The following is a 25950-nucleotide window of genomic DNA, read 5'->3' as shown; positions in this document are numbered from 1 at the left end:
TATACACATTACATTGCAGTAGTGTCACATTACAAGCACCTGGAACTTTCTAAAGTGCAGGTCTTATGTTGCGACACAATTCATACAATTACTAAACTATGAAGCTGAAAAAACGTGAAAGTAGCCTGGTTCCAGGAGATTAGTTACTGTAAAACTGGATATTTAAGGGGAAGAAAGGCCAAGTTCATGCTTTTCTATGTAACCTTGGGGTTCAACAGACCATTATTGATCTCTCACTTTATTAGAGCAGAGCACAGAGTTTGATTTGTTTCCAAGGAGTAGAAAGAACTATCTGCTGAGGAGGCCAGCTCTCAGCATAGGAGATAAAACAGGACTGAAACAACCAGTTCAGGGCATGGAGTAACAAGTGACAGGAGAGGGCTGTGGGAATCGAGAGGAGGTTCACAGGGGCAGGAGAATCAGGAGGACTTACACTAGCTAACAAAAAAATCCATGTGATCTTCCCTTCATGCTCTTCTGAAAATCTCCTTTTCCAGGAATTCTTCCTCAAATAACTTCACTGGACCTACACCAATCCCCAGACCTGTAAGCACAACTATATTAACCAGGGACATTGACAACTGGGTTTTTTTTTTGTTGTTTTTTTTTTTTTTTTTTTTTTTTTGGATTCTTACACATATCTCCTTGGAGTACAGGCAAGTGTAAACTGAAAACATCAGTTGATAAGTTTCCAGAGGGCAGAATCTGTCTCATTTCTATCCCCATCATCATACCTAGGACTTCCAGGCTTGTGCCAGCAGATTCAAGACCCTTGCTGGAGGCAGAGAGACTCTGTCAGTGCCCAGGTTGTCACCCATGAGAGAGGTTATAGAGAATGCAATGAATGAATGCGGACGCTGAGCAAGCCCCTTTGATGGTCAGTGCTGGTCACTAGCTTCTAACTTGTCCACACCTCTCAGCTTCTCCCAAAAGTGGGGCCACAAACACACACACACACACACACAAATGATCCAATGCCTACCTACTGAGAGGTACCAGAAGGAAGAAGCAAAATGGGCAGGATGACGTGGAGATCTCACTGTCCTTCAGAACTCTTCAGTACCGAAAGAAACATGAAGAAATACTCTTGTATGGGTCCCAGCTGAGTTCTCAGTCCAGGGTGAATGGAGCCTTCACCCTAGCAGGCAATGGCATATGTTGCACCCAGAAGTTCAGCTGTCCCCACACTCTCTTCTTGACCCACTATGATCCATCTTTATTTTTTTCCAACTTCTATTCATGGTCTTCCAACAGCTGTACAGAACAATTGGTCTCTAGGGCTTCTTCTCCCCATGTGCTCCTCCTTTCACACCTCCTCCTGGGCCTGCCTCATTGGTAGCCCCAAATTTCCCATTCCTGCTTCTTGACACCAATTCAAAATCTGGGGTCCCCAGCAGCTGGCCAAATAGTCAAGAAGTATCTGAGGAGCTTTATCTGCCCTCCCTTCAAGTTAAAGGGAAAGAATCAGATGGAAACCCATTGCTTGCTTCCAGCAGAATTGGGAGCATCTCTTTGGCCAGCCAGCAACAATACCAAAGTCACCTTCTTGCTCGTCATGGAGACTGACAGGAATGGTGCTGGGATGGGAAACCTGCCTGGAGTGCTCCGGTGGTCCTTGACTTCCTTGGCCTGCAGCTTCCTACCTCCACTTCCAGATGGAAACATAGACTCCCTCCTAGGTCTCCAGAGTCCCCACATCTTTGTTCCCACTCTTTGCCCCGTTCTATGCCTTGTTTTGCTTCATTCACTGTTACCTCTTCAATAGCATGACTCTCTCTTAACTGCGTGTCTCTCCCCAGTCATGAGGCTCCTCATTTCCTCCATGGCTTGGACCTCAGTTTGACAATTATCTCTTTATTCATTTGCTTACTTGATTGCTATTTCTCACCACTAGACTGGAAAAACAATCAGGGCAGATCCCATGCCAGTTATTCCTAATTCCTAGCATGGTAAATATTTGTCAAACAAACATTTGCTGAATGAATGAGTGATAATACTAAGTACACTGGATTGGAAATATTGACACTCCCCTCCCTTCTGCCCCAGACAATGAGTCGCTTATTTATGAGACCCTGTTCATCACAAGGCTAGATCTCCATTGCCTATGCAGGCTTCAAATTTGCAATAAATGCTGCAAGTTGAATTAGATACAATCAAATCAGAGGAGACAGAACAGAACTCCACGGGCATGATGGGAAACCCAGGAGGCATCCCTCACAGGCAGCTGGATGTAAATAAACTGACATGGCAGAGATGTGCCTTGGGAGGCAGAGCAGACAGGAAGAGGCAGCTTAATGAGAACTTGGAGACTTTCATGCAGAAGGAGCTGAGTGGACTTTCTAAGAAAAATCCACTCTCACAATCAGGGAAAATGATTGCGATCCTACTTTATTGAACTGGGGATGTGGCCTTGGATAAATCGCCCCTGTGGGCCACAGTTGGCTAATCTGTAAAATGAGTGGGAAATACCAGATTAACACATGGTGCATAGTTTCACATTAGAAAATAAACATCAATTTGAGGGAAGATAATGATTATCATGCTCTGTCTGGAGGCCTGTGGTCTGGAATGGATTCTGTCTAGGCTGTACCATGCTGCCCACTATCCATGCAGGCTGCTGGACAGGTTCACACTATGTACACACAGAAGCTGTGACTGCCTGAGCTCTCTCTCTACAGCCAAAAAAAAAAAAAAAAAAAAAAAAAGCACCAGGCAAAGAGGGGCAGGTGAAGTGCATCCTCCAGGTGCCTATGCAATACCGTGTCCAGGAAAAGCCTCAGAGACCAAAGGAGGAGGAGTGGCCCAGACTGCCACTTCTATTAATAATTCAGAGCCAATCCACTGTCCAGAGTTCCAGGAAGAATTTCCAATTTGGGCATCTTCTTCCTCCTTCCTAGAAATAGAGTATCCTATCCCATAGCCATGCAGGAAACTCTCATTTTTTTTTAAGATGAGATAGAAGAAAACTAAATATTCCTTATAAAGTGTTCCCTGGGCAAATGATGGTATAAGAAATGATGGCATAGAATTTCCTCCCCAAACCAATGGTTGGCATTTTTAAATAGATACAAGTTGAATTGAGTAAAATCAAATCAGAGATGGATCAGAGCTTCCCAAACATGACCAAGGAGGCAGCACTCTGCGAGACGCATAAACGGACTTGACAGAGGAGATGGACAGCTCTTGAGTATAGACAGTTTTATAAACTTTTTAAGGGTTACATTTTTTCACTTTTGTTTTTGTTTGTTTATTTATTTGTCTTGTTACTGGGAATTGAACCGAGGGGCTTTACCACTCAGCTACACTCCCAGTCCTTTTTTGTTTTTGTTTGAGGCAGAGTCTCACGAAGTTGCTTAAGTCTTCACTGAGTTGCTGAGGCTGGCCTCAAACTTGTAATTCTCCTGTCTCAGCCTCTGGAGTCACTGGGATTTCAGGCACGTGCCACTATACCCAGCAACATTTTAAATGGTTATATAAATAACTCTATAACAGCATCAATTTTGCCTCTTGGCCTCTGATGTGTCAAATATTTACTAGCTGGCCCTTTTCAGATTTTGCCAGCCCTTGCCCTAACAATTGCTGAATATCCTGCTCTTGGTAAAACTGGAGCTCCAATGGGGTTACCCACACTTGACTCTATACTCCATCCTGAAGGACGGTGATGGGGACAGGGCAGTGCTTCTCCTCTGGATCATTGCCCTCACTTCCCTCACCTAAGTGTCTTCTTCCTGGCTACCCTGCAAGATCTGCAGGAGTTTCTCTCTTCTCCTCTTCCCCACCCACCCCTAACCCTTGTCTCTCCATCTTACAACCTCTACATGATACGTGAATACCCCTGGCCTATACATCTTGCTTTTGTTTTATTCTGATACCTTCCCCAATGGGACTGTAAGTTATATGAAGACAGGGACCACATCCCAGCTTTTTTCCCCAGTATCTCTCACCGCACCTATGAGACAACTAGCCAAGTAGACATGTGCTGCTCAAGGTCAAAAAAAAGAGAACTTGACCCTCATCTACAGTCAAACTCCTTGTGCACAAACCTGCCATTTCTGGAGGAAATCAAGAGCAAGGTGTCCCTGCCCCAAACCTCTGTTCAGTCCAGTTCAAGCCTGGAGTCTTACATCATCCCCTTAGAATATTGCAAATCCTAAGTCTATGGGAAAATTCTGCAAGGGCCAGTACTCTGTTTTATTTCTTTCCTCTCTCCAGGGAGTATCCCAGCAGGCTGCAGGGCAAACTAAGGAGGGGGGCTTTTAAAGAAAGTGAAAAAGGTGTTTTGTTTTGTTTTCTTTTCCTGAAACTGTAATGCCTTAGGGTTCAGAGAGCATGCACTGAGAAAAAGAAACATCTGAGTGGTGATAAAAGGTGACAAAAGAGGGGACCACCATGTACAGCCAGAGGAATGAGAAGTTATGCTCCATTTGTGTATGATATGTCAAAATGCAGTCTACTGTCATGTATAACTAATTAGAACATTTTTTTAAAGTCACCTTTATTACAATCTTTGGAAAAAGAAAAAAAAGAGGGGGCCAGATGCTTTGCTGAACTCACAAATGCATGACACCCAAGTATAGCTCTTCTTCCTGTGTCTTGTTTGCCAAAACTGGGAGATCATAAAAACCCAGAAAGGGTTTCCTGCTGTGGAAGCCAAGAAGTAACATCTGGATATAAAGCTTGGCTGAGGCCACTTGATTTTATCTCCTCAGGAAGGTAAAGGCTATGGAAAATCAGTGACAGCAGAGAAGGAAGAGTGGCAGAGGGCAGGAAGGGGCTCCTTACCTCAGTTGGCCTGGGGAAGAGCCTTGACCTTTAGATTTGCTCCTGCTAATTACCTACAAAGACAAATCATGATGGCTTGGGTGGAACCGTGGAGTAGTTTCCAGAATCAAAGCCAACAGGTGCACTGAGAATATGGAGAGATTGAAACACTTTGAACTGACTAGTGAGTGTTCTTCCCGGTGCTGCAGGACAGGTCCCATGTCACTGGCCCGCAGGATGGGAGGTTGTAATAGGAGACTGGCATGCTGGACAGACTCCAGGGTTCCCTCTTAAATCATCTTGGTCCCCTTTGTAAAACTGACTTGATATATCTGCCTCCAATCCCTTGAAAATGGGGTGGGGGAAAATGAGTTCAGGGACTGAACTGAATCTGTCAAAACCAGCCTTTAATGGGAACAGGCAAATCCTTCCCCTGGCCTCTTGCTGCTACTGTCCACCATAAAGGTTTTGCTCATTCCTCTGCTGTGCCATAGGGCAGTGGGCATCAGGCACTATTCCCTTGTGACTTTCACACTCATCTGCACTTTTGTGAACACTTTCTCATTTCCTTCTTGCTATCGCTGAGGATGTATATAAGATTATACCCACGCATTGGACATCTAAAGATGCAGCAGTCCATCTGAATGGAACAACACCTAGTCAGGTACACAGATAGGTACAGGACCTCGGTGCTCTGCGTTACTTAAGCCTAAAAGAAGGGCCCTTCAGGTGGAAGGTGGTGACATGGGTTTTGTTTTTTTAGGGAGGGTAGAGGTCTAGAGGTTATCAGTCAGTCCTAATCACTATGTCAGTGCTAAACCACAAGCACTGGTTTTAAAGACATAGAGGGTTTGAAGGTAAGACTGTGTGGGATTGAGTTTTGGCAAGATGCCCTGCTTTCAGGCAGATTGTAAACTAGAAATAAATAGAGTGTCTCTGTTCTTCTTCCTTTGCTTTAGCATGAAATAAAAAAACAACAGAGCCCTGCCTGCCCTATCCTTCTGTTTCCTCCTCAAATCGCCATTAACAGCTCTTGAGTGGAAATGACTCGGGCATTCACAGACACTGGCTTTTATTATTGTATCTTATTTAAATCCACAATTCCCAGACATGGAGTTAGTGGATCCTCCCTCAACCATAGGGACACTGAACACACCTTCAGAATCAGTCAATAAGCCCACTCTTGAGATAGAGGACCTGTAATTATGGGTCACAAGCCCTCCCTGCTGAGACTGGAAAACAACCAGTCTTTGGATTATCCAGCAGGAAAAGCAGCAGCAGGAATCCTGATATATAGACCCAGAGAGAAATTATAGCCAGGGTTACTCCTATTGTCCTGTTTTGCCACAGCCACTCAGTATAAAGGAAACAAAGGGATTTGCTTTGAGTTCAGGGACTGAACTGAATCTGTCAAAACCAGCCTTTAATGGGAACAGGCAAATCCTTCCCCTGGCCTCTTGCTGCTACTGTCCACCATAAAGGTTTTGCTCATTCCTCTGCTGTGCCATAGGGCAGTGGGCATCAGGCACTATTCCCTTGTGACTTTCACACTCATCTGCACTTTTGTGAACAGATTTCATGCCTGTGAAAATCAGATTTGTTTCTCAGAGCTATTGAGAGCAGTGCCAAGGAAGTCCTAAAACCTGCAGAAAAGTACACTTCAGAAATCCGGCCCCAGGGAACCACTGCTGGATTGCAAGGGTGGGAGGTACTCACCATCCTTTTCCTTTTAGCCCCCTGCACATTCCATACTGATGGGGTGTCTGATACCACACATCACACAGCACATTGCAGTGTGTCTGTGTCAAAGGCAGCCTGAAACAAACAGAATCTACCCACCATCGCCTATGAGGCTCAGAGAAACCATTATTAGCTTTCCAAGTCTTCTACCCCCAGTCAAGGCATTTGCCCTGACTCCAAAACCAGAAACAACAAGTGACAGACTATTATCTAAAATTTAAAAAATCAAACAAACAACAACTAACAAACAAACAAAAAAAAAAAAAAAAAAAACTAACACTTGCCCCAAGTAAGTCACAATTTATTTCCTGGGATAAAAATAAGGAAAATGGATTATCAGAAGTCTTCCTCTAACACCATTAAAATGCTTTTCAAAGAAAGTTATAAGAATCACTTAAGGCTCACAGAAAAAGTCAGATTTGTGTTTTGTTTTGTTTTGTTTTTTTTTCCAGAACATTTCTTACCCTAGATACAAAGCACCCATATCACATCCCAGAAAAGAGAGACTTGAAGAAACAGCCATGCCAGGATCTCTGGCTCCAAGTATCCCAGGAAAACATCACAAAACTCTTTTCCATAAATTCAACATATATCTTGAGAATAAATGCAAATATTCTCCATCTGAACTACAGTACAAAAATTCACTCACCAGCCATAAAAATAATATTGTCTCCTATACACAAATATAATAATATGTAAAACAAATTTGGAACACATGGATGGGGAGAGCTACAAAATCTCTTGGGATCTGAGCTATTTAAAGTCATTTTTGTTTGGGTTATCCCTCTGCTGGGTATAGGAAACTGGCTAAAATACATCCATCTCACAGCGCTCACCATTTCAACAGCTCCTGCGTCATGGAATGTGGTATTTTTTAAAAATAGGCGACCCTTGGTGTCATGGAAAAAAGAGGGAAAATAGGGAGTTAGGGGGTAGGAGGAAGAGAAAAACAGGCTTCAGTAACAAGGTGGACTTGGAATACTCTGTGGTATAAAGTAAATCCCCAGCTTCAGAGGCCACCCCTGTTCCCCACTCTGCTGCCTCCCTTTACAAGTCTGTTTCCCGGCTGCTGTCCAGACAGAGGGCATACAGAGATCTCCGCAAGTCAACATTGCTCTTGGCCTTGAGATTACACTTCTCCAGGGGGCAGCTGCCCCTCCGGTTACTGTCGGAATTCTCCAGGGACCCCCCAGCCTTGCAGAGGGAAGCCTTGCTCCAGCTAGCCTTCCTTTGGCCTCCAGAGTCTAGTCCAGACCCCCGTCTCTGGTTGCCTTGCTCTTCCTTCAGGGCTGCCTGCTCTTCATGGTCTGTCTCCCGATGATAGAAGTAGTTAAAGTTGGAGACAATGACGGGCACAGGCAGGGCAATAGTGAGGACCCCAGCAATGGCACACAGAGAGCCCACAATCTTACCACCCACGGTGATGGGCCTCATGTCCCCATAGCCCACGGTGGTCATAGTGACTACTGCCCACCAGAAGGCATCAGGGATGCTGGAGAAGTGGGACCCCTGGTTGTCTGCTTCTGCAAAGTAGACGGCACTGGAAAAGAGGATGACTCCAAGGAAAAGGAAGAAGATGAGCAGCCCCAGCTCCCTCATGGAGGCCTGCAAGGTCTTCCCCAGGATCTGCAGCCCCTTGGAGTGTCGGGAGAGCTTGAAGATGCGGAACACCCGGACCAGGCGGATCACCCTGAGGATGGCCAGGGACATGGCCTGCTGCCCATTCTGGCCACCCCCTCCTCCACCCCCTGGCTGTTGTTCTGCCAGTTCCGTGCCCAGGGTGATGAAGTAGGGGAAGATGGCCACAATATCAATGATGTTCATGATGTTCCTGGAGAACTCTGCCTTGCTGGGACAGGCAAAGAAGCGCACAAGCAGCTCAAAAGTGAACCAGATGACACACGTGGTCTCTACAATGAAGAAAGGGTCTGCCAATGTCCTAGGCAGGAGTGGGGCCACTGTCGGACCAGAGGGAGGTGCCATGGCCCCACTGCCATTGGTCCCTGAGGCGGGGGCAGAAGGCTGGTGAGGCACCGGGGGATGTCGAAGAAGCTCACGTTCATCCCTGAACTCAGGCAGGGTCTCCAAGCAGAAGGTGATGATAGAAATGAGAATGACTAAGACGGAGACGATGGCGATAGCCCGTGCAGACCCAGAGCTTTCCGGGTATTCAAAGATAAGCCACACCTGACGTTGGAACTCGTTACGGGGCAGGGGTTTCTCCTCTTCTTTAATGAAGCCCTCGTCCTCCCGGAAGCGCTCCATGGCCTCGTCCCCCAGCTGGTAAAAGCGGATCTCATCTGCGAACACGTCCAGGGAGACATTGACTGGCCTCCGCAGGCGACCTCCAGACTGGTAGTAGTAGAGGATGCCATCGAAGCTGGGCCGATTGCGGTCGAAGAAGTACTCATTTCTCAGAGGGTCAAAGTAGCGCAGACGCTTGGCTGGGTCCCCCAGGAGGGTATTGGGGAACTGTGCCAAGGTGCCCAGCTGCGTCTCGAAGCGCAGCCCAGAGATGTTTATGAGAACTCGCTGGTGGTGAAGGGCCCCCGCTCCCAGTACTGGTACCTGGTCCTCCACCATGCCCAAGCTGGGGTCGCCTTCTCCCTCCTCATCCTCTGGAGTGGGCCGTCTAGGCTGAGGCAGTTCCTGAGGCAGCGGAGGCAAAGGTCTCCCTCCTGGGTCCGTGCCCCTCTGAGTGCTGCGCCCCCTTGGAGCCTGCTCTTTGTGCCCATCGCTAAGCCCAGCCGTCGGAGGATACTGAAGCTCTCCTCCGGTGGTCTGACCACAGCCTGCTCTTGCCTCACCTTCTCCTCTGATGGTCATGGCACCTCCGTTCTCCAGGGGCACCAGGGCGATCTCCATGGCTCTGGAGCAGGGGGCATGCTGCGCCCTAGCCAAGGGCTCTCGCGCCCCCCACTCAGTTCCGCCTGCCCCTCTTGTCGGGCTCCTCTCTCTCAGTAGGCTGGTCTGGCTTTGGGGCGGGCTGGGGTTGCTGGCACGATCCTCTCCCTTGGTCCTGACGTCAAGAGCTGCTGCCCTGCTCTATGCTCCTCTCCCTCTCTCTCTGTTCTGGCAGCCGGTTACCAGGCAGCCGAAAAGCCTTCTTCCAGCAGATGCAACCTTCAGCCGCCCCTCTGGCTGCGCTGCTGCACGGCCTCCACCCTTTGTGCCTCCCCCGCCTTCTTCTCCAGCTTCCCTTCCCGAGTATGTGGCAGCGGGTGTCTCCCAAGAGGGCGCAGCTGGGGCCCTCGGCTAGAGAAAGGAGGGGGGTGAGAAGGTCCCCACACCCGCGGAGGGTGGAAGAGAGGGAGGGAGCCGCGCGAGAGAGGAACAGGTTGTACTGAGACCGCAGAAACTCCCAGGGCAACCAGATGAGAACAGCTCTGCATTTCAGTTCACCTGGGAACCCGCTGAAAGCCGAATGGACCCGAGGGGAAATCAACTATCACACTCTGAAAGCACTAAGCTTTGTGCTGAGTCGAAGTAGGAGAAAGGAGACCTCAGTTGTGTGTGTGTGCATTTCCCTTTTGGAGGAATAATGATATTTTCTTTGGGAAGAATTACAGACAGGAGGGGGCATGGCAGAGCTATGGACCCTGAAATCTATATATGGAGAAGCATCTGTCTTCCCATTTCTCTACAAACCCACAAAAAGATACTAGGCTGAACCTTGCAGCACCCCCTGCCCTTGACCTGGGAAAAGTCCTATCCCCAGCTCAGACAGCAGTGGTGAACCAGGACAGATCCAAAGGCAGCCCCAGGCTGGCAGCCTCATCGTGAGATTAGCTGTCTGGTCCCATAACCCTGCCACAACCCATCAGCCCTCTCAAACAAATCTTATTTACAAAAATCATAACAGGAGGGGAAGGAAGGACTTAAAAATCCTGGTGAGGACTGATCCTGCCTGGTGAACCTTATAGTTAGCAATTGCATGGGGCGTGGTGTAGGGAGATGGGGTGAAGAGTGGATGATGAGAGGGAATTACTTTGCTCTTACTATGTATCAGCCAATTCTTGGTGCTTTACAAATATTAACTCACGTATTCCTACAGCAACCTATTTTGCGAGTATTATTTTTGTTCCCATCTTATAAATGAAGAAACAGAGGTACAGAGAGATTGGCTAATTTGCCCAACATCTCAAAAGTAGAAAGTGGTGGTGAAGCTGGGGATTCAGACCAAGGGAAGTCTTTCCAGGAATGTCTGGCTGTTCCAGACACAGCCTACAGATTCTTGACTTTAAATGACCATAGTCACTGAATTCTTGAATATCTCATTAGGTTGTCTATTTTTGTTCCTGTATATTGTTTGGGGATTTATAGCTGTGGATGTTACAGCCTCTGGTCTATGAATTTATCTACACAGGGGGATGATCAGAAACTTGGTTCTGGGTGTACAAATTTTTGTTGAAATAGCAGAGTGTAGACGTACAAGCTTGTGCCAGAGTTGCTGTGAATCTGGTTCATGTAAATGTTTTTTGTTGTGTGTGATTCTGCTGTCTTTGCAGATGTGCATAAATGAAGAAGGGGAATGAATGTGAAAATCAGTATGTGGAGACATCACTGGCTAACCACAGGGACTTGTATTCTCTTCCCCCAAACTCTGCCATCTCTGTTCCATCTCCACTGGTCTTTTATTCTTTGGTGGTGGCATGATGGGGCGGGGGGGGGGGGGTGTGCTGAGGATTGAACTCAGGTTCTTAAGCACTGGCCTTGTGCATGCTAGGCTTGCTCAGTGGAGCAAGCCCTGGGCCCCTTTTGTTTTCTATGGCTCTTTAAAGTTGCCAGTCAGCATCAGGTCTGCCCCTGCTGAGCTTGTGGAGGATGAGGTCAGACACCCATGACCACTGTGTCCTGTTTATTAACTCAAGCATCTTGTAAATGCCATATTAATCCCCTTTGGATTCCCCAAGGGAAAGAGTCTCTGGAGTCTCTTGTCTTCTAGGCACCTTGGGGAAGACTGTTCTCTGAAGAATCAGAATACAACATAAACAGTCCTGCACTTAAGTCAGGCCTCCTTTAATGTGGTATTTTCTTAAATTGGCTTCCTGTGCTTTTACTACCTCTCCCAAGTTTCTTGCAAAATTACCTTCAGATGTCATAATTGGCAGCCATGGAGATTTCCCTTAAAAAAGAACTTGGTTATCAGCTGCAGGAGTGCAATGAGTTGTCAACTCCCATCTGTTAGCACCTTCTCACTCTGTCTCAGCTTTCCAGCAGAGGTCACACTCCCCCCCCTCCAACCCCCAGGCAGCCCTCTGCCAATGACTGTGCACAGAAGAGTTGCAAGGACCTGGCCACTTCTGCCCAGTGCAGAAGTCCCCTGACAGTAACCTTTGCTCTGGAAGTCCCCATTGAATCAGCCAAGACTGTGAGATCTGTGTTGTACTCCGAGACTCTCCCTTTCCAACCTGTCTTCTGCTTCTCTTTCCTTTCACAAGTCTTGGATCAGCATCATTGTCTGAATGCTTTACCTAAGGAATTCTGCTTCCTATCACTTTTGTCTTTTATCATCTTCCAAAAAACCTCTTGCATTCCATCTCTGGGTCTTCTTCCCAGAAGACACATCACATAACTGAAATCCGCCTTATTTTCTACACATCTCGTCCTAGAAAATATGTTCTTTTATAGTGGTGTTTAAAAGTGGACTATCACCTCAGGATCTTGTTAAAATGCAGAGTCTGCTCTGGTGTGCATTTTAGACTAATTTCAAACACACTTCCAGGTGATACTGCTGTTCCTATCTACAGATCTGTGTATCAGCCTCTTCTCAGACAAGATCCAAATAAAGTTTCTAGCATTTTTTCCATTTCTAGATATGTCCCCAGAATGACATGCACTGAGGAAAACAAAAGGGAGTTCTTCTGTTAATTCATTGGACTGGTCCTATCAGATAATAGGAGGACTTGGAAGGAATACAGAACCAAAGAGAAAAGGAGTGATTTTAAGACAGGTATTGAAGGGAGGGAGAGCTGGGCTGGAGGAGAAGGAAAGAAGAAGAGGAAGAGGAGAAGAAATCCTAAATGTCAAGTTTATTATCCATTCCAAATGTACTTATGGAGTACCTGATATGTACAAGCCATTGATGACCAAGATAGATGTGATTCATATGTCTCTTGGTGGTACATCCTAGGGAAAGCAAAAGACACAGAGCATCTAATCTTAAATTAATTGTTTGATTACAATTTTGATGATTGGCACCAACTAGAATATGGGGCACTATGAGAATAGTGGGGATCCTGACTCCACCTAGGGCTCAAGGAAGATTTTTCTGAGATTGTGATGGGGGAAGACAAGCTATTTCAGATGAAAGAAAGAGTGTGTCCTGAGATCCCAGGAAAGGAAGGGACAGGGTTGCCTTGAGGAACAAAAGAAAGCTAATGTCATTGACACAGAGGGCCAAGGAAGAGTTCTGTGAGATTGAGTCAGAGAGAAAGATGAACATAAAGTCGTGGAGAGCCTGCTCCATCACATTTCACCATCTCCTCAGCAAGATGGTATAATAGTTTCTTTCTTCTATATTCAGATTCTTTGCTTGTTTCTCTGTTAAAGCAAATGTGCCCATATGCTTTTATTTTAGCTTCCAATTGCTCATTTTGTAAACTATTCCTTTCATTCCTATTAGAATATCTTTGGTTTAATCTTTGTGGATATGTATGTATCTATCTTATTTATAACTGGTCTCTTCCACACCATTTATCCATCTGTCTACCTGCTGACCTATTTATCTGTCATCTATTTGTATATCAATAGATAAATGGACAGTAGGCGACAGATACACAAAGACAGAGATCATAAAATCAGGGACTACTCTTTACTTATCTGATTTTCCTTCCAACACCAAACATGGTGCTGAATTAATATCATGCATTTCAATAAATATGTGCTGAATGCAATTGAACTAAGAGAAAGAAATTCACCTGTTGGAGCAAGGAGGAAGGGGAAACTGAGGGACAGGAATGAAGGGTAATTTCTGAAATCACTTAAATAATGAAGACTCATTTGAATGGCCAAATAGGCTAAGTGGTAAATTAAATTTTCTCTGGCCCTTTGTTTATATATATATATATATATATATATATATATATATATATATATATATATCACTGTATTATCTATTGTTGCATAAGCCACCTCAATTGTGTAGATAAAAACAGCTCTGTGGGTAAAACAATAATTTAGTATACTGGGTTGTGCAATTTAATTCCTAGTGTTTGTAAGGCCTAAAGTTACTGTAGCTCTGTTTGTTATATCAGAATGAAACAAAAACATGAAGACCTGTTGGATTTTCACCTAGTTAAACAGGAAAACTTTCATTTCTAGACAGAATTTAAAGAGTCAAGGAGGAGGCAAAAATAATATTTGTTTTTAATTATGCCATTCATTTCTTGCCTATCAAACATGAATTTTGCCCCTCCTCCTTGAAGTGATTGACAGCCATGGGAGCCACATTGGTGCTGCCCTGGGATTCTGGAGAGAGTCCTGGTAATAACCTGCACTGAAATGCTGCAAGCCAACTAACACTACTAACTACACAGTCTAAGTCTCAGGACTCAGCCTACTTCTCCTTTCACTTAAGAAGATGGACAAATGGGTGCTGTTGCAAGGACCACACCTGAAATGCATATCCAGCCATCTCTGGGGGGCTCCAACAACCAAACCCCAGGTACCATGGAGGGAGGTCAGATTTCATAAAGTAAGAGAAGCACACTCTACAATGAGCCCTCACTTTTCTATGATCCTGGTAAACTAGTTATTCCAAATAACCTCATCACACATCTGCCCTGAGTCCCTGGATCCCCTTTCCATTAAAAAGGGAAACTAGTCAGACCACCATTGTATCTCCTTCCTCAAGGACCTGTCAACCCCAGACTGGGAAGATTTGTTTTCTCCAACCTCCCCAACAGCATCTTTCTAAGGGAACATAGAGGTGTCATTAGCTGGAGGAGCAGGTTCAGGACTTCTCAGGCTGGACCAGGGAGAGCCAAAGAGAAGGCAGTGTGGTCAAAATTTAAAAATTGCTCCTCTTCTCAACTTAAAAAAAAAAAGGAAAACTTGATTAATAGATCCTTGGTAGGCTGGGTCTCACTGCTATTATGAAGCATGCAATTCTATGATATGTTACTATTAAATAGCACACTGCAAGGATATCTGATCAGCAATAATTGGTAATAGAGTATCAATCAGCAAAATAGTAAAGTTCTTTCATTGAATCCTCTATCCCAGATGCATTTACTTCTAAGATCTGTAGCAAAAAAAAAAAAAAAAGCAAACATTTTAACAAGGGGAGCAGATGTTCTTGCTTTCCCTCCACTTCCCTTCTCACTTGCCCCTCACTCAAACACCTTGGGAAGGAAGCCCTGGAAATGACCTTCCTTCGCTGTTTGGTGGAAACCCAAAGGTGGAGTGGAGCAGAACAAGTGTACAAAACATATGCATGTGCTAGGGACTGGAGATCGTTTAATTACTGCAAGAAGTGGGAGCAGGTAGGCGGGAAGAGGCATCCAAGAGGGAGAGGGTAGAGGAGCGGAGAGATTATGCTTGCATTGACCCAGATCCTGAGAGAGACCCAGGATTTCCTATTCAGAGGATTAAGATGAGAGACCATTCACAAATCAAGGCTCACATCTGGAGCTTGGCTGTTTCTCCCCGCCCCCGCTCCCCCCCACCTTTCTCCCTAGATATAATCCAGGAAAAAATTCATTAATGGGTTCAGTGCATTTTCAGAGGCCTAACAGAGAGTGAGGTGACCTAAATACACAGTGGCTGGGAGGCTCAAGGGACAGCTTGCCCTGGGAACTAACTGGTTTTCCCTCTCTCCTTCTTTCCCTGCCTGCCCTTCCTCCACTGACAAGCTGGATGGTTAGAACTGTGTTGTCACCATTTCTCTTTCTTTTTTCTCATGTCCCTCTCTTCCTCTCTCAAATATCTTACTATAGTATTCACTCATATAACATGAAAACCTCCTCACTATGAAATTGTGAATCAATACCTTCCCTTGCTCTTGAGGGTTAGAGATGTTTGAAGTGTGTCTGCTTTTCTCAATACCAGCTCCAGTTCTTGATTTCTAACTTTCTGCTCGTGCTCCCAGACCAAAAAAGACACAAAATGAGCATTTTATATTCAGTGGCTTTTCTACCGTGATGACAGCCCACATTGCATAACATATATTTATGAATTTAGGGTACGTATCAAGATATATGCAAAAAGAAAATTTTTCTAAAAATGCTAAGCAAATGTAAGACAGTTTTGTTATTCTATAAGCAGCATAATAAGTCTGGAAAAGTGTAAGTCTGGAAAAAACATGGGACCACTGAGTAGTTCTGTTATAGTTAAAGCTTGGTCACGGGGTTTCATAAATTGACTTCTAGACCACTCATGTATAATCAAATCAAGCTTTTATTGAAGCACACCGGTGGCGACTGACCAGAACATAAAGCTATTCTCCTGATCAGCCCGGAACAATTGCAAGGGCGCTCCTTATAAGCCTGAGAACCGCAAAAGGGATGTTCGGGGGTCTAGCCAATGCAAGCAAGCCAGGTTACAGAAGCCGGACAATGCAGTCAGGTGGCGGGACACTTAACCAATCACAATTAGCCCAGTCACCCCAGTTACAGAAACAGAGCCCCATTACCCTAGTTATGGAAACAATGCCCCATTAGGTAGTTCTGTGTTCTTAAACGTTTCTATAGCAAAAGGAAAAGAACATCTTGCCTTGATCATGACCCTTCTATTTGGCATGGTTGTTTTACAAAATGAAGTCACAAAACAAAATGGAGTCACATTTGCTTTTTCTATCACAGTTCATGCAGGCCAGGTCTTTGCATCTGTTTTTTCTCAATGACCCTATGAAAATAAATCCTCTTTATTCTGATTTGGCAAAATGTTGGTTTAGTCATGGAACACAATTAAGGCTCACCTATGGCATCAATGTGACTGGCTGGTTCTAGAGATGAAGGCTGAGATCGGATGGCTTTCAGGGCCTGGTTACTCTAAGTGTGGTCCATGGACCTGCCATGTCGAGGTCATCTAGAAATTTACTAGGAAAACAATTTTCCAAGCCCTCTCCAGGCACACTGAATTAGAGTATCTATGTGGCCCAGAAATCCATTTTAACAAGCTCTTGACATGATTCTGATACCCACCAAAGTTGGGAAACACTATCCCATGTGACATTCTGGTCCTTTTACTGGATACTATGGTGCATAAGGAATCTGGAAGCTGGGAAATAAACTCTGGAAAATGGCTTGGGGCCTGGATTGACATAGGCCTGTACAGAGTCCCCACAGCTCATGATGACACTCAGCTTTGCTAGGCCCATTTCTTCATCTGTAATGAAGTATTACATGTCTGGCAAATCATACATAGCTGGCAAATGCATATACGGGCCCTAAATTATACACATTAGTTGTCTAGAGTGACCAGAAAGGTAATTACTGGCCTTTCTCTTTGTTGATCCAATGAGGAAGTCATGATCTTCCAGGTTAGTGAAAATGAGACAAATGGATCCCTGGGTATTAGCCTCTGCAGATGCCTTGATGCTGGTATCAGGGCAAGAGTACCAGGGCCTGGACCTTCCTGGTGGTAGTAGTTTCCTATAGTTGCTATAACAAACTTCCAAACAAACAACATAAAATTACTATCTTGCAATTCTGGAGGTTAGCAGTCCAAAATGGTTGTGTGCTAGAATCAAACTGTTGGCAGGGATGGTTAGAAGAAAAAATGGAGGAAAATTCATTTTCTTACTTTTTCCAGCTTCTAGAGGATTCTACACTCCTTGGCTCATCAAAGTGAACAATCATTTTCCTTCATCCAACCTCTGCTCCTTTGACATGTCTCCTCCTCTGGCGCTTCTACCTCACTCTTCTATCTTTTAAGGACCCTTGTGGTGACATTGGCCCCATGCAGTATAATCCAATGTAGTCCAAAGTATCCAAAATAGTTTTTCTAGTTTAAGATCCTTAAATGCAATCACATCTGCAACATCCTTTCTGCCATAGAGGTAATATGTCCAGAGGTTCCAGGGACTGGACAAGGACATTTGGGGGAGATCATTATTGTGCTTACAGTATTGTTCTTAATCCTATGAAGCATTCAAGGAGATTCCCAGGATGGATCTTGGAGTACTGCAAAGGATCCAGGAGGTTAACTAATCAAATCATCTCCTTTTGCAGTTAACAAACATTTGGAGATTTGCTCTGGAGATGCAGCAGAAGCTAAGCAACCCGAGACCTTGGTTTTAAACCTAGATTTATGGAATCTAGCTCCATGGTGCCACCCAGATTTCCTTGAAAATAAAAGGTGACACCAAAGGCTGAATCATCCCAAGGCTTCTTCTCTAAAAGCTGTCTCTCTACTCCTGAAAGTCCCTGTGCATGGATGGAATATTTGCAAATCAAAAGCCTGGTCTTTCATTAGTCACTGCCACTTCTCATGAAGCAGGAGACAGCGTGATTTCTCACACACAGCAATCATTTCTTTCTCTGGTAAAGACAGTAATCTTGGGAAGAGCAATTATCTCAGCAGAATTACCAACCTTGCAGTGTGACATTATCGACTGTTTGAAATTACATGGTGTTCATTTGCTGCTATTTTAACGTCTGCCTTCTTCTGTTTCCCCCTGCCCTAGCCCAGTGCTGAATCCCCCACACTCCCACCCTCTTTCTTTCTTTTTATTAATCTTGGGAAATAACTTTCTTATTTTTAGTGGATTGATGCCACTTGTGAGAATATGATAATGAGGATCAGAGTAAGGATTTTCACACTGAGCTGGGGCTCAGCCATCACTCACTGGATTTTTCAATTGAGTGTTAGAGCTTTTGTCTCTGCAACAAAGACATGGCTGATGAAAGCCCCCAAGGCTGGCTTCATGAACTGCCTGGCTACTCTCAGCTCCCCAGTCTACTAGACTGAGTGATCTTGAAAGTCAATTACCAAATGGTATGGGCTGGTATTCTAGAGCTCAAGAGTAAGACGAAATTGGAATGGGGGGGGGGGGAGAGAGAGAGAGAGAGAGAGAGAGAGAGAGAGAGAGAGAGTTATGCTAAGGGTGAGGAGGGGATAGCTGCTAACTCTCTTAATAATGTAATGAGCATGACGTTGGCAGGCAGAAAATCAGGATTTGAGTCCTACTTTGTACTTCTATTAGTGACAAGGTTTGTGTAAGTAATTTGCCTGCTCAGATCTTTTTTTAAAATCCATTAAATGGGAAATATTGCATTGAAATCATAGGTTATAATGGGTCTCCTGTAAAATGCACATTGTGATTAAACTGAGGTCTACTGGAACATGGCAAAATACATAGTTGGTCCTCATCCTCATTTCCAAGCATATAACTCCTAAAATGCTTGCAATCTTCAAAGTGAAATTCTTCTTTTTCTTTTCTTTCTTTCTTTTTTGGTATGTTAACAAGTTGGCTGGTAGCTGGCAGCCCCTAGTTTAGCTATAGGATGGGGGCTATTACCAGAAAGACCAAGGCAGGGTTAGAAGGTTGGAACTTTTTAGCCTCAGCCTCCAACCCTAGGAAGAAAAGAAGGGTGAGGATTAGGTTGCCCCACTAATGGTCAATGATTTTATCAGTCATGTCTATGTAATGAAACCCTCTCCTTAAAAAGAGAGAGAGAGAGAGAGAAAGAGACAGAGAGAGAGAGAGAGAGAGAGAGAGAGAGAGATCAGAGAGCTTCTGAATGGCTGAACCCATGAAAGCTAGAGTCTGCCCCAGGAGAGTCTGGAAGCTCCATGTCCCCTCCCGCAGTCATACATTACTTCATTTGTATCCTTTGTATTATCTTTTATAATAAGCCAGTAAATGTGACTATTTCCCCAAGTATTTCCCCAAGTTCTGGGAACTCTGGGTCAGAAGCACAGGTAAACAAACTGGGGCTTGTGATTGGCATCTGGAGTGGGGGTGGAATGACAAGTTTAGGGAACTGAGCCATCCACCTGTGGGATCTGATGCTGTCTCCCAAGAGACAGTGTCAGAATTAAATTCCACTATTGCAGCCTTGATTGCTAGCTGGATGAGCAAAACCCCACCACACTCGGTGTCAGATGCATGTTGTGAAATATGAGACTGAGTTTGGTTCTTTTCCTTGTATTTTCAGAATTATGTTATCATAGTAGTTAATGATAGATAGCAGACAGACATGAGCAATGGGAACATCAGGTTAATGGATAATTTTATAGACTGGGCTGTCGGGAGCTGCCACATAGGGGTGAGCACAGACCCTTACCTTTGAGCAATGGAGGTGTGAGACTGGTTGCCTGCATGCAGAAACAGGTGGATCTCACCTCACTCTGCAGGGGAATAAAGCTCTGGGAGCGGGCGAAACACAGTGAGACTGAGCTACACCACCCCCCCAAACCCAATCTCTTGCTTCATTTGGGTGGAACTTTCTCGAGTGTCTTTCCCCTCAATAAATAGGGCTTCAGGTATGCTCGCTCTCTCTTTTGCCAGCTTCCCTTGACTCCCTTGTGGGAGCTGGGGCAGAGGAGCCATGGCTAAACCCCAAGAAAAAGGTACTTTCTGTCCCTGTGTGATTATTTCATGCCAGCCCAATTCACCTGGAGTGACCCTGACTAATTTAGTCACATGTCCAGGCACTGGGCCTACTGTGCTGACCCGCCTCCCCACACACACACATGCTTTTTTTTGTAAAAAGCAATTTACCTGACATCACTCTGGACCCTAGCTGACTTAAGTCAATAGGATATGCTGCCTTCCTCAGCAAACAACCTGTTATCTGCAGGAGAAATGCAGACCAAACACTCTTCCAAGACAGTTAGAAGAGAAAGTACTCTAAAGGGAGACTTTTGTGACCTTTACACAGACCAGATTCCAGGACTCAAGGAAATGGGATAATTAGAAGCAAAGTCACCAACCATAAAAATCTGTAAGGACAAGTTCCAATTAGAACAAGTCAGCATGGGCCCAGCTGACCAGAGTTGCCTTGAGTTTTCAGCAAATCTTATAATATCAAAATCTCCCCTTCATGGGATGAGACCCTATGCAACGGGAACTTGAAGGTCTGACTCGATCCTGCTGTCAGTCAAAAATTACATGGTGCACCTGGGAGGGAGTCTCTGGAAACTTCCCTGAGACCCCCAATAAAACTGACCTATAAGAGAGACACACCATCCCTCTCTTTGAGAGGAAATGCTCTCTCCCTTTCTCCCTTGAGAGTGTCCCTTTATCCCTTTTCCTTTCCCTTCAAATAAACTCCTGCCTGCTATTATGTACAACTTGCTCAAAATTCTTCAGACAAGATTAAGAACTGATGGTTGGTGGTTGCAGACCCCCAATGGTCAATTCAGCTTTGCAGGCACAGGCAGATCTTCCTGTATATTGGGTTAACATTTCTTGAGCTGTTATCGTGTGTCCGAACTTTTAATACACTGTGACATTTAATCCCCCAAACAATCCTGGATGGTAGATGCCATTATCAATCCTCATCTTTAGATATAGAAACTGACAGCTCATTAAGTTAAGGAGATTGTTGAGGTTCTATTGAGTGGTAAATGGCAGAGCTCTGCTAACTGCAGATTACTGTGCATTATTGGGTCATCCTTTTGAAGAGCTGTAGGGGAGAGGACCTTTTCCACTGGATTTCCCTTCCTGTCCCTCCGTAGCCTTCCAATATGCCCTTGGTTCCCTCAAGTCTCTGACCCAGTTGGAGAATAACCAGGGCAAGGTATGAAGGACAGCTCCAGGTCTCTGCTTTTTATCACACAACAACCTCTAAAAGGAAGGAGGTCCAGCATCTTGTCAAAACTAAGTGACTCAAAGAGGTGGAGATCTTTTATCTGGTTTTCTGTGATTTCTGATGTTGGGGCAGACACATTGCTTCTCCAGGACAGAATTCTTCCCACCTGATGGCTTCTCTCTCACACAGTCAGATCCATGCACATGGCTGAGATCAGAGGAAGTGAGGTGAGAAGGAAGCTATCAGGAATCATGGTGGCACGTGCCTGAAACCCCAGTGACTCTGGAGGTTGAGCAGGATCGCAAGTTGAAGGCCAGCCTCAGCAATTTATCGAGACCCTCAGCAATTTAGTGAGACCCTCTTTCAAAGTAAAAAACAAAAGGGGTGAGTGGGGCCGTAGCTCTGTGGTGAGTTGCACCTGGGTTCAATCCTAATACAAAAAAAAAAGACTCTTGTGAATTTGGTTTTCAAACTCAAAAGAAGGATCCTCATAGAGGCCGTGATCATTGTTTTTGAGAAAGAACTCAGTCGCTAGGAACTATAGATGGACCATGTTAGCTTTCCCCCTCATGATGAACTTTATAAAGACATAGTTTTTCAGGACCTTCCTTTGGGGAAACTCTGGATCCTTGACTCCATCACCCTCTCATCACTGAACAGGAAGTAGGAGATGGGCTAGGACGGGAAGTTCAAATCTTTGAAGGAAGGAGACCTGTGTGCATGGCTATCAGTGTGAAACCTGACTTTGCAGAATGTAATGGTTGTGTGATCTTGGGTGAGTCACTTAACTTCTCTGTGCTTTCATTTTCTGTATCTGTAAGATGAGAGGAATTATGATGGCATCTTAACCTGTGGGGTTTTTGGAAAGATTAAATAAGTTAATATTTGTAAATTGCTTAGACCAGTGTCTGACACACAGCAGACACTATGTATAAGTTTATTAATAATGACATTTTAGGGTGGAGGTACCTCCCATGCCAGGAGAAGAACCCAACACATTCCTCCTTAGGAAGGCTATAATTAGAGCCAACCAAAGGCAGAAAAATTTCCTGTGAATTAGGGACCCGTGGTAGCTAATCAGTAAGTCAGAATGTAAATATATAGACTCTAGGATAAGACAAATCTGAGTTCAAATCACACTCCACCACTTACTGTCTGTGTTACCTCGAGCAAGTCACTTTACCTCTCTGAGTGTCACTTCTCTCATTTGTAAGAGGAGATGAGGATAACTCATTTACAGGGTTATCCCCCAGATGGTGATATATGTATGAAAGTAACTATGACCCAGCCAGCCCTCAATCAGGGGTTGTTATTGTCACCACTGTCCCCATCTTCACTGCGTAGGAAGAATAACAAGAACACAAGGGTAAGACTGCGAGTGTAAGCAAAGACTCCAGGTAGCACATCAACATTAAAGGGCTGGGGTGAACTTGAAGGTCGAAAAGTGCACTCAATATCATAATATAGATTAATAGTTAGAAAGAGAAAAAAATAACACTGTTATTTTTAAAATACAGACCAAATAAAGTGATGTTCAACTTATCTCTCTGCAGAAAATGACTCCTTAGAAAATTGCCAGATAGGAAAGTCAAGGTGAGGGGACAGGCTGGGAAGAGTTTAATTTATTCAAAAGGTGTCATGTCTCTCTGTAGCAGGTATTTAAAATGACCAAAAACTCAGGCATATGGTGGCTATGAATTTTTTTAAAACCTCAATAAATGTTTTAAGGCCAAAGTATTTAATGGATTAAAGAGGGACATTTTCTGATTCAATGTAGAATACATGAAAAAAATGAATTCTATTCATGCATTCATTCTAATTTGTTATACATGACAGCAGAATGCACTTCAGTTCATATTACACATATAGAACATAATTTTTCATATCTCTGGTTGTACACAAATTAGAGTCACACCATTTGTGTCTTCATACATGTACTTAAGGTAATGATGTCCATCTCACTCCACCATCTTTCCTACCTCAGTACCCCCTCCCTTCCCTTCCCTCCGCTCCCTCCCTTTTGCCCAATCCAAAGTTCCTCCATTCCTCCTATGCTCTGCTCCCGCCCATTGTGGGTCAGCATCACCCATCAGAGAAAATATTCAGCCTTTGTTTTGGGGGGATTGGCTAACTTCACTTAGCATTATCTTCTCCAATTCCATCTATTTACCTGCAAAAGCCATGATTTTATTCTTTTTTAATGCTGAGTAATGTTCCATTGTGTATATATACCAAAGTTTCCCTATCCATTCATCTGTTGAAGGGCATCTAAGTTGGTTCCACAGTTTAGCTATTATGAATTATGCTGCTATAAACATTGACGTGACTGTGTCACTGTAGTATGCTATTTTTAAGTCCTTTGGGTATAAACCGAGGAATGGGATAGCTGGGTCAAATGGTTGTTCTATTCCAAGTTTTCCAAGGAATCTCCATACTGCTTTCCAGATTGAAAACCTCAATAAATTTATGTGTGAAAAAATATTAACTTCTGATCATTATATTTATTTTTAAAAATATTGAATGTTCATTTACAGAGGCAGAAAATGAACCCAGTCCTTGGTAGGTAAACCAGTCAAATTCAGCAGTGTTGACATGATCCCCCTAGAAGTCCTAAATTCCATTTCAGGTTGACCACTCAGTGGTTTTCAGTACATTTCTTTCATTTACTTTCCTTCCTCCTGGAGTTGATGCCAAGCTTGGATGGGGTGGCAAACGGTGCTAACGCTAAGGTAGGTGCAGCATTCATGAGGAACAGGCATGTAGACCCACATAAGCCTGGGCCTTAGACTGCTGTCTAAAGAGACTGTCATTTCTCCAATGGTTCTTTGACAGATCCCTTCTACCCTCGCAATCTGTTGATACATCCGTGTCCTCACCCAATCCCTGGGAGGGCTATCCACGTCACCTGTGATATGATGTCCCTTCCTCTCTCTGAATCCCCTGGTAGTCCTCCTACATTCCCCCTTCCCCTCTTCCCTTTCTGTTTCCAGTATGGGAATGGGACACGAGAACTTTTAATTGCCCTCTTTGTAGGATGACCAGGCTTTACAAATAAAGATGCTTAGCTACACTCCAATTCCATAGAAATAATAAGTACATGTTTGGTCATTGTACCATATACTACCTGGGACATGTTTATGCTTAAATTTGTTCATGGTTTACCTGTAATTCAAATGAAAGGGTTAACCTGCATTGTCATCTTGCATCTCCACCTCCTGGGCTATGACAAAGCCATGGAACACCAGGGAGCTATCTCCAGCACTCCTCAGCGTAGGCACCACCTGGTCTTAAGGCTGCTACATGGTGCCAGAGGCCTCCCTTATATGGACCTCAGTGGAGACGAGCCACATGGGAACAGAAAAGGCTATGTATTTAGAGCTCTTCAAAGTAAGGGAGCAGGTCATTTGTGTTTCTGCAAAACTCAAAAGCAGAAAAAAGAGTGGGAAAAGCTTTATTGGGGAAAAAAAGGGAAGGCTGCAGGTGTGCCCTGGGAGGCTATTCGCATGGGAAGCTGAAGGTGGTGTAACTAGAAGTAGGCATCCTATGCCATCCGTGAGGGGTTCATATTTGACTTATTTGATTGGTCCAAAAACAGAAGCAGAGACAAAAATTAGGAAAGATGTCAATTAATAATTAAGTCCTGGCCACTTGAGGTCAGTTGCTACATGGCACTGTAGTTTGGATCTTCAGTATACCCCAAAGGCCCATATATTAAAGTCTTAGTCCCCGAGAAAGTGCTTCTTAGGAAGTAGTGGAAGCTTTAAGAGGTGAGACCTAATGGAAGGTCTTTAGGTGATTGGGGACGTGTCCTTGGAGAGGATGGTGAAACCCTGGTCCCCCAGCACTATCCTTTGCTTCCTGAACATGAAATAAGCAGTTATTTTCTGCCATGTGCTACCTGCTACCTCACCACAGGCCCCAAACTAATGGGGTCAATAGATAGGTCATGAACTGGGACCTCCAAACCTCAAAGCCAAAATAATCCTTTCTCTATAGGACAATTATCTCAGGTATTTTGTTATAGTAACAGAAAGTTGGCTATCTTAGAGGTGTTACTAATTTTGTTCCTGGTCCCAATTGCTAGAAATAGTAGTCTGACCTCCTACAAGACTGTCTGACTTCCAGATAGCAGGCTGATTTCCTGGGATGGCTCCTATAAATAATGGGTTTGTTTTCTGGATGGGTTGTTGCCGATTGTGGGCCAGAGTTTTATTTTCACTCATGATCTGGCTATTATTGATTTGTATATTCAGTCCCTCATCTATAAAGGTTTGTTACCTCCCTGGCCTTCCGTGAAGTCTCTCCCCACTTAGATTCCAAACAAAATGAAGCACAGTTGCCTAATCTCCAGATCTTCTGTCTTCCCACAGCTTTATAGGGTGGGGGTAGGAAGGGATAGGAAGAAAATGGAAAGCCCTGACCCGTTACACATTCTAATCTCTCCTTACAAGACAACTTCTCTTCCTTTTTTTCTCCAGAGATTTTGGGGGAGTTTGTGGCACTGGGATGTGCTACAAGGACATTGTATCAGCAAGGGTTCAATCAGAGAAGCAGAACCGGTGGGAAGTGCAGAATTAGTTCCAGGGACTTGACTCTGCAATCGTGGGGGCTGGTCGAATGGTCTCTGTGAGGCTATCTTGGCCTCTGGTGCTGGAGCTCAAGGTCTCCTGGGAAGGCAGCAGGGAGGGGAGGATGGATGTCAAGTGGGAGGATGTCAAGTGGGAGGAGGCAAGGACAAGCGGAACTC

General features: G+C 44.6%; 1 protein-coding gene across 1 annotated transcript; it reads right to left on the bottom strand.

Moving 5' to 3' along the window:
- Positions 1-6951: 6951 nt before the first annotated feature.
- Kcna5 (potassium voltage-gated channel subfamily A member 5) lies at positions 6952-9544 on the bottom strand. Its single transcript, XM_027951270.2, has one exon. It carries the CDS (start codon positions 9364-9366, stop codon positions 7549-7551), a length of 1818 nt encoding a protein of 605 aa, XP_027807071.1. The 5' UTR covers positions 9367-9544; the 3' UTR covers positions 6952-7548.
- Positions 9545-25950: the final 16406 nt, after the last annotated feature.

This window comes from Marmota flaviventris, chromosome 3 (assembly GCF_047511675.1).
Source record: "Marmota flaviventris isolate mMarFla1 chromosome 3, mMarFla1.hap1, whole genome shotgun sequence".
In the NCBI taxonomy this organism is placed as follows: domain Eukaryota; kingdom Metazoa; phylum Chordata; class Mammalia; order Rodentia; family Sciuridae; genus Marmota; species Marmota flaviventris.
This window is presented reverse-complemented; position numbering and strand designations above follow the sequence as displayed.

What these genes read in the sequence shown, in the direction of transcription:
- Kcna5 (XM_027951270.2), bottom strand. Translation starts at nt 9,366, where the DNA reads ATGGAGATCGCCCTGGTGCCCCTGGAGAACGGAGGTGCCATGACCATC.